This window comes from Mauremys reevesii, linkage group 1, assembly GCF_016161935.1.
Source record: "Mauremys reevesii isolate NIE-2019 linkage group 1, ASM1616193v1, whole genome shotgun sequence".
NCBI classification, from domain to species: domain Eukaryota; kingdom Metazoa; phylum Chordata; order Testudines; family Geoemydidae; genus Mauremys; species Mauremys reevesii.
In genome coordinates this window covers 209,383,219-209,400,731 of record NC_052623.1, presented here as the reverse complement: position 1 = coordinate 209,400,731, position 17,513 = coordinate 209,383,219, and the positions used below count along the sequence as shown (strand labels likewise).

The window sequence follows — 17,513 nt, the reverse complement described above, 5'->3', positions numbered from 1 at the left end:
TTTCCATTGGCCTGTAGTATTGATGCATGGATCCAGAAGGTCTTCTTGGAGTTGAGTCAGGAGAGTGGCAGTAAATTGAGGTCTTGGTGTATCAGCAGGTCTGGAGTGGCCAGGATCTTGTACTCCCAAACAACGGCAGCGTCTTGTGTGATGTTGGCTGCTGCAGTACCCACCATACTGAAAGCCACGGTATTGGCATTGACTTGAGAGAGCTGCTAAGAAGACATATGTCTTTAGGTGACTTTGCTGTCCACATTGGTGATGACTTTTGTGGGCTTTGCTGGAATCTCATGCTTGGCATGTCAATCATAGGCCTCTGTCATGAGATTTTGGCTCTGCACGTGGGGCTGGGCACTTTGGATCCTGTTTGGAGATCGAGGGTGAAAGCTAGTCCTTTGTTAGGATCAGACCATGACCATGTGCAGTTTGAGGTCAAGGCCAATCCATGTTCCCTTCAGATCCAACAGAAGCTGATGGACCCTGCTAGGTTTCAGGTTTTCTACAGGAGAATACTCCATATTTAGTGGCTCACTCTAGCAATGTGCCAATAGTGTATTATGATCACTTTTGTCTTTACCCATTAGTACCGAGTCTCCAAAGCATCCTCTTTCTTTGCATCATCTGCTCAGTTCATCTTGGTGTACATGTGACCTACACCAGATAAAATATAGGAAGTAGGTGTTATGGCATCAGGCACAGAAACTGCACACTGTTCCATTGCATCACTGAGAATGTCTGAGCTGCCACGGTGAGGCTGGAATGGAGACAGAGCTTTTTCTCAACCTTCGCATTCATCTGGCATAACTGTCCCAGGTGGTTGAAACCTGGTGGTTTTCAGTTGCCTGCATTACAATGCTGTGAAGAATTTTCTTGTTACTAAACTGTCAAATTTGATTGGATTCAAACTGGGTGGGTTGCATTCGGGGGGCAAACTTGTGTCTGAAAGTTGCTGATGCCCTCAGCTCCCCATCAGGGAAATGGAGACAGTTATGTCTTATCTCAGAGAGGTGTTGCAAGGATAAAGCCATATTTGTGAGGCACTCAACTGTTACAGTGATAAAGTACATAACTAAATGGACGCCCACGCCTCTTTCTGTGAGCCATCATGGCAGTTTAGATCAGCTAGCGCACATGAGTTAACAGTCTGTAGAGTTTAATTATCTGGGGAGGGAGTGGCTTGTTCTCAGTGAATGGCCCTCAGCTTCACTTCCACTGGTCTGACAGAGCCTAAGTTTATTGGTGCAAGATCCATTTTTTTACTCCGCTTCATGAGCTTGAGTTAAAGTGGGTTAGAGGTGGTTCTGTTTTGTTTCTGGATCTTCTCTTTACTTCTGTATTAGTGTAGTATTTTACTGAATTATGAGTTTGCTCCTTGAGTCATAGAATTGGTTTCATTTTGTGAATAGAAAATTTAAATAATTCTTGATCTGAGGTTTTTGACATTTTTATGCTGATGTGCTTTGGGATTTTTTTTACACATACAAGTTTGTACTTCATTTGTTTAGCTGCATATAAGCCTGAAGAACAACACCTTACAGACGATGATAGATTCCCGGAAGAAAGTGGCCAAACAGAAGGTGAGAGTGCTGGAATATAATATATTTGTACTGGCCACACTGCTATCGTTAATGCTCTGTTAGCATTCTGTGTAGGGATTTATACATCATCTGTAAAAACTGTTCCAGGCTGGAACCTGACATACAAAGGGCCTCATCTGCCTTGTGTCACAATTGACTTCATTGTGAGCAGGTTCAGTTCCAATGTATCAGCTGAGAAGCAAATAAAGTTTAAAAAAAAATTCATAGACATCTGTTTCACTGGAATTTTGAGTTATAAATCAGCCTACAGATAGAAATGTAGATGTTGGAATTGCCAGGCTGGATCAGACCCAGCTTTGGTGCTGATCTTGTTCAGAATGCTGTCTCTGGCAATGGCCGGTACCAGATGCTTCACAAGAAGAAAGCCCATAATGGGTGATTCATTACAGAATACTTGCCCATGGTGGGAAGTTACTTTCTGACCGCATAAATCAGAGGTTGTGTGATGCCCTGAAGCATAAGGATTTATATCACTTCTAATTTTTATCTTACCTAATGTAACTAAAGATGGTCTCATTATTAATAGAAATATAGTCATAGAAATACAAACGCTCCCTTTTGAAAATTCTAATAATTATTAGTATTAGATAAGAAAAATATCTACAGCTACATTGGGTGACTTGGCATAAAAGTACAGGAGCACAATGAACTTTGTCCTTTCCTGAAATGTCTTATGCTATAATTGGACAGAATTAACTCTATTAATGTTTAAACCAGAGACTGGTTTTTCTCCTCCACATGAGCATGCATCAAATGATGCAATCATAAACATTTAAAACAACTAAGATTAAAAAAGGTACAGACACACGACAGCATAGTCTCAATATGCACCAGGTCTTGGGAGATGCTTGTGAAACCCCTGACTAATCGGGAGTACTGTAGACTCGTGTGACATGCCTGGCCCATTTTGTGAAACAGATCACTTCAAGTTTTCCAGTTCATCATTATGTGTTGCTTGTTTGCAAACGTAGCTAGACTCTAAGGCCCAGTAGCTTGCAACAAGATTTCCTAGATGAATTTCCACTGAATGCCTAGCATACACAGAGAGAGGCATCACAGAAAATACTGTAGGGAGAGTCCTTTCTCTGATTTCTCCCCCCCACCCCCACCCCCACACTGGTAGTTGAACAATAACTCAAATACAGTTTTTGCTCTGCCAAGATTTAATTATTTGCTTCTCTGTTTCTGCAAACAGTAGGTGAGTGGGTTAAGAGGCTAGTATTATAAGGCCTTATTCTTCTCACACTTCTACTGGGTTTTCATCTGTGTAACTTCATTGACTTCAGTGGAATTATGCCTGATTGGCTAAACTATATGCAGAAAAGTGTATTAGAACAATCTGTGTGCAAACTAGTTGTGAACAGACATGGATTTTTATAAGTTTGCTCATAATTCAAAATTGTTTGAGTAGGTCCTACGAACTATTGTTATGTGACATCGTGGTCTCATTCATGTGAATTAGCACAAGCAGGCTGAGTCAATGGAACAATGACACTGGCACGAGAGCAGTAATAACAGGTGTACTGATTACTGGAAGAAAGTACGGAGACCGCTCCCATCCCCTCCTGCTGCAACAGCTGACTTTATCCTCTCCAGGCAGGATACACACCCCCTGCCTTGACCTTCCTCCCAGAGTTACTTCCAAACTCCAGAGTTCTTCCTGTCTGGGTCAGAGTCACACCCTTTAGGAGCTGAGTGTGTGTGGAGGTGTCAGCCAGCACAATGAGGGCAGGCCTGATGCAGCTGCATCACTATAGTGCTTTAATGAAGATGCTCTAAGCTGACAGGAGAGGTGGCAACTCTGTGAGAGGTGGTAACTACCATCTGTTGGTGCGAGAAGCTGTCCCACTGACGTAGTGCTGTCTGCACCGGCACGTAAATTGGTGCAACTACGTCACTCGGGTGTGGATTATTCACACTCCTGAGTGACGTAGTTATACTGAAGTAATTTTGTAGGGTAATGAGGGCTAAATTTATTGCACTATTTTCTGCCAATGGATTCCTGATAACTATTGCCTTTGAATGTCTTTTCCTTTTCACTGTTCACCTTGTATTGTTTGTTACCTGAATGGATGACCTTGCCTTTATAAATTACTTATGTTCCTGACCAAAATGAATTTTATTTCTCCATGAAGAAATTAGGGGGAAAGGGCAGGCATGGGCTGCATTTCAGAGCCCTGCAGACTAGGTGTGGTTCTGAGACAGCAATTTAGGTGCCCCATCCTAGATAGTTCCATTAATTCATGTATTAATCAGCAGTAAGTTTCCTCTTTGGGTCTGTGCTTGCTGGGACTTCGTAACAAAATGTTAGTTTGTTCCCTGATGTCTAAATTTTTCCCTTTGTGAGTTTGAGAACATTATTCCTTCTACTGTCTTAATCTTCACTGATAGTATGTGGATAAAAATGTACACCTGTGTAACATGCAGTGACCTGGCTAGGCTAGGCTATGTTCTCTGTGAGAGAGACAGAGGCAAACCAAGACAAAAGGGATAATTTTTAAATGTTTAGAACTTTATAAGCAAAAACCCCAAAATTGTACCAGGTGCATAAATAATATAGAACATTACCAAGTACTTACTACGGATAATAATAAACTATAGGTTACTAACACATTAACCATTGCAAGCGTGTACATACTACTCTTCCTTACTCTGTGCAGTTAATACCAAATGCATTGTTATTGAAAAGAACAAAGGAGATATAAGTGACATCAGAGAAGAATCAGCTTTTCCTCTACTTGGCTGTAAGTCCTGTTCCACCCTTGCTGTCCTGTTCTTTGCTTCTCTTCAGTGTATAGTGCTCCTTTCATTCAATGTTCCTGTGGCTTTATTTCTTTTCAGTTTATCCACAAGAAGGATTTCTTCACCTAGTGGGCCCTCACCTGTCCATTAGGTGTCTTTGAACTCTGTTCTTTCAATAGATGTTCATACAGTTATTCTCTCTGTTCATTTACTTTATGTCTTTTGTGGGTGTGCTTCTCGTTAACTGTTTTCAGAATCTGTTTTCATCTAACAGCTTTCTGATCAATTCCCTTTTTCACCAAATTGTTTTTTCCCTTGCTTCTCTCCCTCTCTTCCGTCCTCCCTTATGGTATATCTGTAAATTTTATTTCCCTCTGCTTTCCCTCTCTAATAGTGCCTGCTTACATGCCCGGATCTATGCTTTCTCTGTTTCTCCTGACCTGAAACATTTCCTGTTTTTTTTTCTTTTCTCCTTCTCATTTCCCAGTTCCCTACTTACATTCTCCTGTCCTTCATTTATTATTCACCCCAGTTCCTGTTCACCTGCTAACTCAGTACTTCAGTTCTTCTCCTTCTTTCCTCCCCCTCTCACAGCATTTTCCAACTACCCTCTTTGGGCAGATTCCAGGCCCCCTCTTTATGACTCTGGCTCTCTCCCCCTCCAGGGCAGCATTCTGAGCTGCTGCATCACAGCTTCTGCAGGTACTAGTGCCCGGGTCAGGGTTACTACATACACATGGTTTGAGGGGCAAGCCTTCGGTTGTTTTGGTGGGATCACCAAAGTTGATAGACCTGTGTTTTAAGCCAGTCGACATCATTCCCTGGTGTTCCAAACCAGAGAGTTTGTTCTGAAGAACCTGGCTGTATCTTTAACACTGATAAAGCTTGCTAACCATTGTATCTTTTTATTTTTTTCTCCAGGTTACACACCTGCAGATCCTGAATATAAAAATTCACGTGATTTTGAAGTTGCACCTCATCAATCAGGTACTGAGGTCGTGCTATAGAGGAGTGAAAAACAAGGGCAGTCGGACTGTGCATCTGGAGACTTAAAGTGTAAAGAATTCCATTTGGAGTGAGAGTCGGGAGACTTGCATTCTGTTGTCAGCGCTGCCGTTGACCTCCGGTGTGACCATGAGCAAATCCCTTCCCTTCTCCATTCCCCAATTTCTCTATGTTTAAGATGAGGATAACAATACTTGCCCTTCTTTGTAAAGAGCACTTTGCATCCCTAGATCTCAAAGCCATGGAAGAGCAAAGTATTACCATTAAGACACTGTATGAGAAGCTCTTTATGACACATGAACAATTTCCCAGTGACACCCTCTGTAAACTCTGAGAGGAATCCACAGAGCTGCTTTCAAAACGGTTTCCACAGAGATTAAAGTAATGCTCATTGGAAAAAATAACCCCAACTATACATACAATATGATAGGGGCTAATTTAGCTACAACAAATCAGGAAAAAGATCTTGGAGTCATCGTGGATAGTTCTCTGAAGATGTCCACACAGTGTGCAGCAGCAGTCAAAAAAGCAAACAGGATGTTATGAATCATTAAAAAGGGGATAGAGAATAAGACTGAGAATATATTATTGCCCTTATATAAATCAATGGTATGCCCACATCTTGAATACTGCGTACAGATGTGGTCTCCTCATCTCAAAAAAGATATACTGGCATTAGAAAATGTTCAGAGAAGGGCAACTAAAATGATTAGGGGTTTGGAACGGGTCCCATATGAGGAGAGATTAAAGAGGCTAGGACTTTTCAGCTTGGAAAAGAGGAGACTAAGGGGGGATATGATAGAGGCATATAAAATCATGAATGATGTGGAGAAAGTGAATAAGGAAAAGTTATTTACTTATTCTCATAATACAAGAACTAGAGGTCACCAAATTAAATTAATGGGCAGCAGGTTTAAAACAAATAAAAGGAAGTTCTTCTTCACGCACCGCACAGTCAACTTGTGGAACTCCTTACCCGAGGAGGTTGTGAAGGCTAGGACTATAACAGGGTTTAAAAGAGAACTGGATAAATTCATGTAGGTTAAGTCCATTAGTGGCTATTAGCGAGGATGGGTAAGAAATGGTGTCTCTAGCCTCTGTTTGTCAGAGGGTGGAGATGGATGGCAGGGGTGGAGATGGATGGCAGGAGAGAGATCACTTGATCATTAACTGTTAGGTTCACTCCCTCTGGGGCACTTGGCATTGGCCACTGTCGGTAGACAGGATACTTGGCTAGATGGACCTTTGGTCTGACCCAGTATGGCTGTTCTTATGTTCTTATCCCAGCCAGGCCGTGCAGTCATGACAGAATTGCATAGTCAGCATTGTCATGGTCACTGCAGACAGATCTAAACTAATCAGTGTAGATGCCTGACCTTTGTCCATTGCTAGGAGGGAACCCTAAACGAAGAAGATGAGTCTCTGTGCTGGACCCAGCGCAAAGCCCCAAGAGATTGAGGAAATCTGAGGATTTCTGATGGCTCTGAAGTTGCCTCACGAGCGCCATGGTTCCAAAATACCACACTAGAGCTGGCTGGAAGTTGGGATTTCCAGTTCATGAGAAATCTCAGCATTTTGAAGTTTCTCATGAATCAGGAATTTTTATCTGATTTCATTTCAGATACAAAATGAAACTAGCTCCCTCCCATGATAGCTGCAGAGTGAAATTGACATTCTTCATAGTAGTTGTGAAACTGACAAGAAAGTCTTTTTCCATTAGCAACTCCCAGGTTTCTCAGGGCACAGCTACACAGGGTGCCGAGACCTTCAGCAGGGACGCGGCTGGCCCAGATCTCCTGACTCAGACTTGGGCTGCAGAGCTAAAAAATTGCTGAGTAGATGTTCTGGCTCAGGCTGGCGCCTGAGCTTTCAGACCTTCCCCCCTCACAGGGTGCCCTAGCTCAGGCTGCAGCCTGAGCCTGAATGTCTGTACAGCTACGTTTCAGGCCCAAGCCCGAGCCTTGCAACCTAAGTCAGCTGACCTGGTTCAATCGTGGGTGTTTTATCCCTGTATAGATGTACCCTCAGGATCTGATGCTCCGGAGCAGCTGGCCCAAGATTCTGGAAGCTCTGGGATCTCTACCTCTGGGACAGTCCGCATGGTGGGACTGTCCTAGAGCCACAGCCCCTGGGTGTCTGCCAAAGGACCCCCAGACTCCCAGCTTCATGGCAAGGAGCTTGGAAGCTCTGAGAGCCATCAAGTTTTTCAGGCTCCCTGCTGCAGAGCTAGAAGCTGAGCCCCAGTCAGTCGACTCTCCCAGGGCTTTCAGGCTTCTGACTCCATGTCAGGGAGGCTGGAAACTCTGGGGTTGTGGGGCTACCCCAGGGCCGTGGACCCTAGAAGCCTGGAGTCCCCTGTCCTGGGCAGACGGGCATAATGGAACTGACATAACTGAGACAGTCTGTCCATTTTGGCTGCGTCCCAGGCCTGCCCATTGTGCCACAGTGCGGCCCAAAACTGCCCCTCCCCCAAAGCATCCATCCCACCACTTTGTTCCCTATGCTGGGTCCTGAGAGAATGTCATTGGAGGATGGCCTAAAGCCTGCGCTCTGCAGTGCCTAAATCAGGAGAATTCTTCCCCCTCAGAATGGGGTGTTTGTGTGTGTGTAGGGCTTATTTACACCACTCTGGCCCTGCTAAAGAGGGGCTGGTGTGAGTATCAGGGTCTCACCCAGTGCCCTTGTCATGTAAAATGAGAGGATTCGATTAGGAATCTTTAAAACATGGAACCCAAAATGCCATTCTTAGCTGCTCTGTAGAATAGAACTACACTTTAAAAGATCCTCTGTCATTTCTGGTAAGAACAGGGGTTTGCTCAGGTACACTAGGCCAGAATTTCCCCTCCTTACACAACTTTTATAACATGTTGTGTGCTAACTAGTTGCCACTCTCCACTGCAGAGGGGCTACATTTTAGTAGATACACCTCTACCCCAATATAACACAAATTCGGATATAACGCGGTAAAGCAGTGGGGAGCCCTGGGCCTTTTAAAGCACCACCTGAGCCCCGCTGCTTTACTGTGTTGTATCCAAATTCGTGTGGAGCCCCAAGGCCCTTTAAATCCCCTCCTGAGCCCTGCTGCCAGAGCTTCAGCGGTGATTTAAAGGGTCCAGGGCTCCCTACAGCAGCTGGAGCACCGGGCCCTGTAAATCCCCACCGGGGCTCTGGCAGTTGGGGTCGGGCAGTGATTTAATGGGCCAGAAGCTCCGGTCACTGTGGGGAGCCCCGGACCCTTTAAATCCCCGCCTGAGCCCCATGCCAGAGCTCCAGCGGTGATTTAAAGGGTCCAGGGCTCCCTACAGCAGCTGGAGCACCGGGCCCTGTAAATCCCCACCGGGGCTCTGGCAGTTGGGGTCGGGCAGTGATTTAATGGGCCAGAAGCTCCGGTCACTGTGGGGAGCCCCGGACCCTTTAAATCCCCGCCTGAGCCCCATGCCAGAGCTCCAGCGGTGATTTAAAGGGCCTGGGGCTCTCCATGGTGGCTGGAACACCGGGCCCTTTAAATCCCTGCCAGGGAAGCTGGTCCAGTCCGGCACAGCGTACTAGACTGAACCCGACATAACACAGTCTCACCTATAAGGCGGTGAGATTTTTTGGCTCCTGAGGGCCGCATTATATCAGAGTAGAGGTGTATGTTGTTTCTGAGGTGCTTTGGGATCATTCAAGCATGAGAAATCTAATGTTTGAATAGAAATGTAAAATACTAACAGCTTCCTTTCTCCAAACTATTTCATATGAAGTGTGCATAAAATGGCCGAGTGCAGTGGTGATGATCAAGGGCATTTCCTGGGGAGAGGTTGGTGGGTAGGAGAGGTTGGTGGGTTCATTAATCCCAACTGGTAATCAGTCCCCAGCAGATGGCTGGGGTAGAAATCACAGTTGCCATTGAAACTGTTAGTGTTCTGTAGTTTTGAAGTTTATATCATTGTCTTTCCCCTTTCAGGCGAAGCAGCAAAGTCGATGCAGGTAGGAGAAGATGTGCGAGTGAGCCTCCAGGACAGTAACGAAAGCCAAGCTGAGAGAGGTGTGTGTGGCTGTCTAATTTTGACTAGAATTGAGGCATGGAAGTGAGGGAATGAGCAGCCAGAGAGAGAAGCCCAGGGTTGTAAAGATTAAAAACATGGTCCTTGTGAAGAGATGGGAGGGGATGAAACTATCATTGTTTCAAAGCAGAGTGGGAGGGAGGGTTTGGACTAGATCCACAAAGGAGCTTAGGTGCCTGTAACTAGTGTTTAGGCAGCTAAATCCTAGTTTTAGGTTCCACTGCCTCTGAGCATGTCAAGCTCCACACAGAATGGGTGTGGGGAGGAAGTGGCAGTGTCCTTCCTCATAACCTTCAGCCCAGTGGGTAGGGTACTCACTCAGAACATAGGAGACCCTGGATCACTGCCCACCTCTGCCTGCCACCTATAGGTCACCTACACCATCTGACAGTAGAAGAGGGGTTCCTGGCTGTGGGTTGCAAGCAGGGAGAGGCTGGATGTAGCCTGGACGTAGGTGCTAAATTGCATGAGAAGGTCCTGGCTTAGGATACACCCCTCTCTCCATACCTCCCATTGGCTAAATTAAGCCCTCCCCACCAGGCATGCTGGTTTTTGTGGGTTCCATTCTTGAATTCTCCCCATTCATTGTGTAGGATCCTTGGGTGCCTAACTCAGCCTCTATTGAACCTATCGTTGTTTCAGTGATTTTTCTAGGCCCCTAAAAGTTAGAGGTTGCACCGCTGCATGTTGCCATCCCTCCGTCCCTTTGTGGCCCTGGCCCTCGCAGACAGGAGAAGAGGGGAGGAGAGAGTAGTGGCTTGTTGCTCAGGAAGGGAATGCGGGGAAGGGAGCATGAAGCTTCAGTGATGGTGAAGCTGGGTGTGGGGACTTGGAGAGGAGGTTTGAAGGCAAGTTTCTTGCAAAAGAAGAAACAAGACAATTCTACAGGAGGTGCCCACTGTACATTGCTACACTTTCTTTGATTTCTTCAGCCTGTCTCTGCTCCGCTCTGCTTCAGCCTGTCTGCTCTGGTGTGTTCATGTGGTTACTTGCTGATGTGCTTCTGCTCTTTGCGTACAGGGCATTTCTGGAGCATTACTACCCTGCTTGTTAGCCTGTCGCTTTCACCTTCCGTTCCAGTGATGGAACTAAAGCAGTGATTCCCGACCTTTCCAGATTACTGTACCCCTTCAGGAGTCTGATTTGTCTTGTGCACCCCAAATTTCACCTCCCTTAAAAAGCACTTACTTTCAAAATCAGACATAAATATACAAAAATGTCACAGCGCACTATTACTGAAAAATTACTTACTGTCTCATTTTGTCTATATGAACTATTTTCGTTTTTACTGACTTTGCTAGTGTTCTGTTTGTAGCCTGTTCTAAAACTCAGCAAGTATCTAGATGAGTTGATGTAGCCCCTGGAAGATGCATAACCCTGGTTTGGAACCACTGAACTAAAGAACTAATCAGCACTTACGTCCTGAAACCATGGTTAAAATACTAATGTCTCATTAATGACCTCGTCGCTTTTAGACAGAGGTCATTATTATTGTCCCCTGTTTATAGATGGGGAGATGACACAGGAGTCTCTGTAGACTCTGTTAATCCATGAGATTTTGGAGGCTTCTGGTACCACTAGATGAGATGAGCAAACTCCCAAATGTAGTCTTCTCTTTAGTGCCAGGACTACCAATCATATCCCTTATAAGGCTTTCATAATTCTTCAGTGTGAGGATGGAGGGCAAAATTCAATCATTGTAATCCCAAAGGAAGTGGAAAGATCAGTCTGAGTTCTTTCTCATGTGGATGGAAGCTCCATGACAGCTTATGAAAATGGGTAGAACAGTGGAAAACCAGTAGTTAAAAACAGATGTGTACAGCTTTCAGTCAAAAATAGCTTAAATGGTTGAGGGCCGTCCCCTTCCAAATCACACCCTACCTTTTTTTTACATTGTTACCTCTATCGAGCCATCAGTTGAACTAGTACTTGAGTGGAATAAATTCTGATTATATTTAATTTTTATTTTTTCCTAGGAAGCCACAAGAAAGAGGGAAATTTAGTCCACACATGGACGAAAAAAATTAGGGGGAACATTGATCGGGTCAGATTGGGCCAGACACACAAGACAGGTGCTCCTCCACCTCTCTTCAGAACACACTGGGGTTTAGACAGAAAGGCACTGAGTCACTCACCCTTCTCTGTTGGCTTGAAGCTTCCTGCAGCTCTGAGAGGAGCTGTCATGGGGCCTGGCAAACAGAATGGGACCTAGCTGCTGGCTCCTCCCTGCTTGCTCAAGGCTTTCTGCTGGTCGCCAGCACCAAGAGGAGCTGTTGTAGGTGCTGGCTGTGCTTCTAGGCATGTGAGATGCACAGTAGGTACCAAATTAAAGGGAAGGTGAGTTACCATACAGTCTACCCCATCCAGGCTTCACAGTTGAGACAAAACCTTATAGTCAACAGCATCAAAGCTACAGCATAGACACTTGAGCTTAGTCTATTGCTGGGAGGAGACCCAAACCAGATCCTGAACAAAGCCATGAGAGGATTCCAGATGGCGCCAAAGTTGCCTTGCAATCACCATTAATACAACCTTGCCCCAAACACCACCTTAGGGACAGGATAATAATCAGCAACACTATTGACATCAAGCGAGATTTGTGTTTTTTTTTGTTTGTTTTTTTTTTTTTAGCACATTTGTGTTTGAGGGAATCTAGCACCCTACACTTGGGTATGGAGGCGCCAACAATGGATCCAGTACCTCCCCCCCTTGATTTCACTATCCATGAGGTGTACAGGGTACAGTTAGCAGGCAGCAGCCCAGCACCTGTCATGAGCGCAGGCTGGCTGAAATGACAAGAGATAATGTGGTGTCTCTCTCTGCTGGGCACTCACCTGCCCCCACAGATGCACTGGCAGCTGAATCTGAGCAGTCATGTCAGCACAAAACGTTTCTCTGCTTTAAGGCAACCGAGGACCTTTCAGCCTACTGCACTCCCCGGCTGCTTGATGGCTCCTTTTACTTCCTCCATCAGCTGTGGGCTCTTATCACTTGCTGAGGAGTTGAAGGTACAGGGAGGGGAATAGGAACTGCTGAGCAGCGATAAAGCCTGCTGTGCCCTAGCCAGAATGCTTAGGAGGGAGGAGGGGAAAGCTGCTTGGTTTGTCCTGCCAGGCATGGAGATCGCCTTTGTCTTTAGAGAAACAGAAGTTATTCTCTGTGGTGGTGGCCAGATCCAGAGCAGTGTGGAAGGTAATAGGCCTGATTCCTCACTGTCCTGCCCCTTAGTGTAGTCATTTGCATCTGTGCAAAGTTCCTGTAAAACTCTATCAATCAGAATGAATAGTACTTTACACCCACTGTGAACTGGTGTAAGTGGTAGCACAAGGTGCAGAGAATCAGGGTACGTCTTCACTACCGGCCGTATCGGCGGGTAGCAATCGATTTCTCGGGGATCGGTATATCGCGTCTCATCTAGACGCGATATAGCGATCCCCAAACGCGCTCCTGTCGACTCCGGAACTCCACCAACGCGAACGGCGGTAGTGGAGTCAACATGGGGAGCCGCGGACATCGATCCTGCGCCGTGAGGACGGTAAGTAACTCGATCTAAGGTACTTCGACTTCAGCTACGCTATTCACGTAGCTGCAGTTGCGTATCTTAGATCGATTTTCCCCCGAGTGTAGACCAGCCCTCAGGTCCCAGAGTAGATTGGCTGCTCGGGCTTTCTGGGGGCAGTAGATCATAGACTGCAAACTTAATAAAATTATAATTTATTCTTATGTCAGGTCATTACAAACTTCCCAGTACCTTTACTGAATTTTAAGAGAGATGTACAATTATTTTTATACACATTATTCTTGGAGACTATGAGAACTTCCATGTTTGTTTGTTGCCTATTTAATTATGTCAAATGTTCACGCTAAGGAGATTCCTAGGAAGTTTGCTTTCTGTGAACTAGTAACAGGCTCCCAGACTGTCAGGGGGAAATAACATGGTGTTTATTACCTCAAACGTGTTTACTCAGGCTTTGAAATGCCACTTATAGCTTCTATTTTGTTTTAACAAGCTATGCATTTTATACTATATCTTTGAAAAATGTATATAACTGTTGTGATTCATGCTTTGTACAGCATATTTGATAGAAATCTTTAATTTTAAGTTGTAAATATACTACTAATGGTAGATTTTAAATCTAAGGACCATTTGGTCAAAAAGGCAAACCAAGTTTACAAGATTGTCTTATCAAAGGCCAAGTCACATCCCTCTGGTATGAGCTACAAGTCTGGCATAGAGATAAGACTATCTCAGGCAAACAAACTTTGTAGGGTATTTATTTTAGAGAGAGTCCTGACTTTAAGGAAGAAGAAGAAGAAGAAAAAAAAGTAAGGACGCTGTATTCAGAATACTTCAGAGAAGTAATGTTCGTGGATGTGTTACCAAGAGCCAAAAACTACATCATAAAGTAGGCTTTTTTTAAACCACCCCTCTTTGCAAGGTAAAAGCCTTGGTTTCAAACTCTCACATAAATAAGAAGCCATTTGGGTATAAAATAGTAATATTGGGGAACTAAATAGTATCTGGCAATGCTTAAGCAACTCCTTACTGAAGACAGAAAGACAAGAATTACCTCATCAAGAATTGTTAAGAAGAGACGGTGTTTTATTGGATGACGGTTTAAATGTAAAGACTTGCTTTAATAATATTTACATTTAAAAATGGTCACTTTGATAGCTAAAACACTGCTATATATGACATAATGGTGTTTGTACTCATCTGGAGCAGAAATTCAACTCCTGTTGATCTCTGGTGGAACTAAAGGCATATGTCAGAAAATGGGCTAAATCGGGGAAAGAGGTAAAACTCTAAACTTTAAAAATATACTGAGAATTTCCTGCCACAAAGGCAGTTAGAATCCTGCTGTGACTGCTGCAGCAGATTGCATATATTTCCTGGATGCCCTGAGCTCAAAATTTCCTCCTAGCTGTATGCTGGTGGGTTCCTGCTCTCTACCCCAGAGGTGGCTGGATTTCAGAAACTCTGCACAAAGATAGTTTGTGAAGATCTTTGAGGACTATCGAGCATGGAAGTTGTAAAATGTGAAAATATTCACAGCTCCTTTTAGCCAGATAATTTCATATGAACTGTCCAGAGAACATCCAAGTGAATCAGTGCTGGTTGGGGGCATTTGCTGGGGAGTGAAACCACTTGGGAGAAGCTGATGGGTACAATAATCCCAGATGATAAATAATGCGCAGCAAATGGCCTGGCAGAAATTTTTGTTCCTATTAAAATGTATTGTGTTATGTACACCTGAAGTTTATATAATTATCTCTCCTCCTTGTAGATGAAGAGAAGAGCTCAAAAGAGACTGAATCAATGAACCAACCTGACCCTCCCTCCAATGAAGAGAATCCAGGTGAGTGGCCATCACACTCTGCCAGAGTTAAGTGGGGGAAGTGAGGCACATGTGCTGCATGGCAATGACTAGCTGCTTGCCAGGGAGGAAGACGTGCATGGCTGTGAAGTGGCCAGTGGAGGGAAATGGTTGTGAAGTGTTGGGAGGGGATGAGGTGCCCATTGCACGTGCAGGAGAGTAGGACAGAGACACTGTCATGGGAGCTGTGGGAAGGAGGGAGGGTCTCTGGCTGGAGAGTTGCTTGGTGTTCACAGGGGAAATGAAGGGAGCATGAAGATTGCTGATGTAGCTGGAAGTGAGGCCATTGGGTGTGGACTGGAGGCAGCTTTCCTGCAAAAGCAGAATAAAGACAATTCTTTGTGAGGCTCCTACAGAAGAATTTTAGATCTTTCTTCTCCAGCCTGCCTCGACTTGCCCTCTGCTTTGGTGTAATGACCTGGTTACTTGCTGATGTGCTCCTCCTCTGTGCACATAGGACACTTGTAGAGCGCTACTGCCCTGCCCATCAGCCTGTGTTTTACCGTTCCGTTTGTAATCATCAGCACGTCCATCCTCAAACACCATCCAGACATTACTGTATGAATCCTCGTTGTGCCCCTTTGGGAGTGGGTGTTATCTCCTACTTACACCTGGGGAAACTGAGGCATAGAGAGGTGAAATGGTTTGTCCAGAGCCACACAGGACCTGACTCTCTACTCACATTGCTGTCAATCAGGAATCACCCTAGTGGCATCAAGTAGGCTACAAGGGTGAAATGAGTAGAGAATCAGGCACAGAGTATCACAGAGAGAATAGAGCCCAGGATTCCTGATTCCCAGTCTTGTGCTCCGAATACTAGCCTACCCCTCTGTGTGTCAGTCATCTTAAGAACATAAGAACATAAGAAAGGCCGTACCGGGTCAGACCAAAGGTCCATCTAGCCCAGTATCTGTCTACCGACAGTGGCCAATGCCAGGTGCCCCTGAGGGAGTGAACCTAACAGGCAATGATCAAATGATCTCTCTCCTGCCATCCATCTCCATCCTCTGACGAACAGAGGCTAGGGACACCATTCTTACCCATCCTGGCTAATAGCCATTTATGGACTTAGCCACCATGAATTTATCCAGTCCCCTTTTAAACATTGTTATAGTCCTAGCCTTCACAACCTCCTCAGGTAAGGAGTTCCACAAGTTGACTGTGCGCTGCGTGAAGAAGAACTTCCTTTTATTTGTTTTAAACCTGCTGCCTATTAATTTCATTTGGTGACCCCTAGTTCTTATATTATGTGAATAAGTAAATAACTTTTCCTTATCCACTTTCTCAACATCACTCATGATTTTATATACCTCTATCATGTCCCCCCTTAGTCTTCTCTTTTCCAAACTGAAGAGTCCTAGCCTCTTTAATCTTTCCTCATATGGGACCTTCTCTAAACCCCTAATCATTTTAGTTGCTCTTTTCTGAACCTTTTCTAGTGCTAGAATATCTTTTTGAGGTGAGGAGACCACATCTGTACACAGTATTCGAGATGTGGGCGTACCATGGATTTATATAAGGGCAATAATATATTCTCAGTCTTATTCTCTATCCCCTTTTAATGATTCCTAACATCCTGTTTGCTTTTTGACCGCCTCTGCACACTGCGTGGACATCTTCAGAGAACTATCCACGATAACTCCAAGATCTTTTTCCTGACTCGTTGTAGCTAAATTAGCCCCCATCATGTTGTATGTATAGTTGGGGTTATTTTTTCCAATGTGCATTACTTTACATTTATCCACATTAAATTTCATTTGCCATTTTGTTGCCCAATCACTTAGTTTTGTGAGATCTTTTGAAGTTCTTCACAATCTGCTTTGGTCTTAACTATCTTGAGTAGTTTAGTATCATCTGCAAACTTTGCCACCTCACTGTTTACCCCTTTCTCCAGATCATTTATGAATAAATTGAATAGGATTGGTCCTAGGACTGACCCTTGGGGAACACCACTAGTTACCCCTCTCCATTCTGAGAATTTACCATTAATTCCTACCCTTTGTTCCCTGTCCTTTAACCAGTTCTCAATCCATGAAAGGACCTTTCCTTTTATCCCATGACAGCTTAATTTACGTAAGAGCCTTTGGTGAGGGACCTTGTCAAAGGCTTTCTGGAAATCTAAGTACACTATGTCCACCGGATCCCCCTTGTCCACATGTTTGTTGACCCCTTCAAAGAACTCTAATAGATTAGTAAGACACGATTTCCCTTTACAGAAACCATGTTGACTATTGCTCAAGAGTTTATGTTTTTCTATGTGTCTGACAATTTTATTCTTTACTATTGTTTCAACTAATTTGCCCGGTACCAACGTTAGACTTACCGGTCTGTAATTGCCGGGATCACCCCATCTTCTGACAATACCGCACTTCCCAGATGCCATGTTGGACTAGATGTGTGATTGCTGCCCTGCAAATTTCAGGCAAAATGTTCAAATGAGGTGACTAGAGCAGTGTGTGGTTAAGCCCTCTTATCCCTATGGCACCCGCAGCCAGGACAGACTCCTCGGCCCAGATCTTCAAAGGTATTTAGGCACTTATTTCAGTGGCAGTTGGGAGCCTAAATACCTTCCAGGACCTGGGCCTTGGTGCTCTCTTGAAGACTAAGGGAGGGGCGGGTGTTGTGCTGTTCACGGTGCAAGAGTCACAAGGGTTTTGAACAGCTGTCGGGGGTACACAGCAAGCCCCTTGTACCACAGTTGGGTGCTGCAGTAAGCAAGAAGTCCTGGGAAAAGTGGTGAGGAT

General features: G+C 44.7%; 1 protein-coding gene across 14 annotated transcripts in view; it reads left to right on the top strand.

Annotated features, from left to right (window-relative positions):
* CD58 (CD58 molecule) overlaps positions 1-17,513 on the top strand; it is a 67,343-nt gene that overhangs the window by 28,501 nt on the left and 21,329 nt on the right. For 12 of the 14 annotated variants that reach the window (XM_039482662.1, XM_039482656.1, XM_039482638.1 and 9 more), the window contains exons 6-10: positions 1,506-1,577; positions 5,262-5,327; positions 9,292-9,372; positions 11,368-11,463; positions 14,680-14,751. In XM_039482662.1, coding sequence (XP_039338596.1) covers positions 1,506-1,577; positions 5,262-5,327; positions 9,292-9,372; positions 11,368-11,463; positions 14,680-14,751 — 387 coding nt within the window. The remainder of the gene's footprint in view (positions 1-1,505; positions 1,578-5,261; positions 5,328-9,291; positions 9,373-11,367; positions 11,464-14,679; positions 14,752-17,513) is intronic. The other 2 variants (XM_039482609.1, XM_039482598.1) reach the window with 2 other exon arrangements.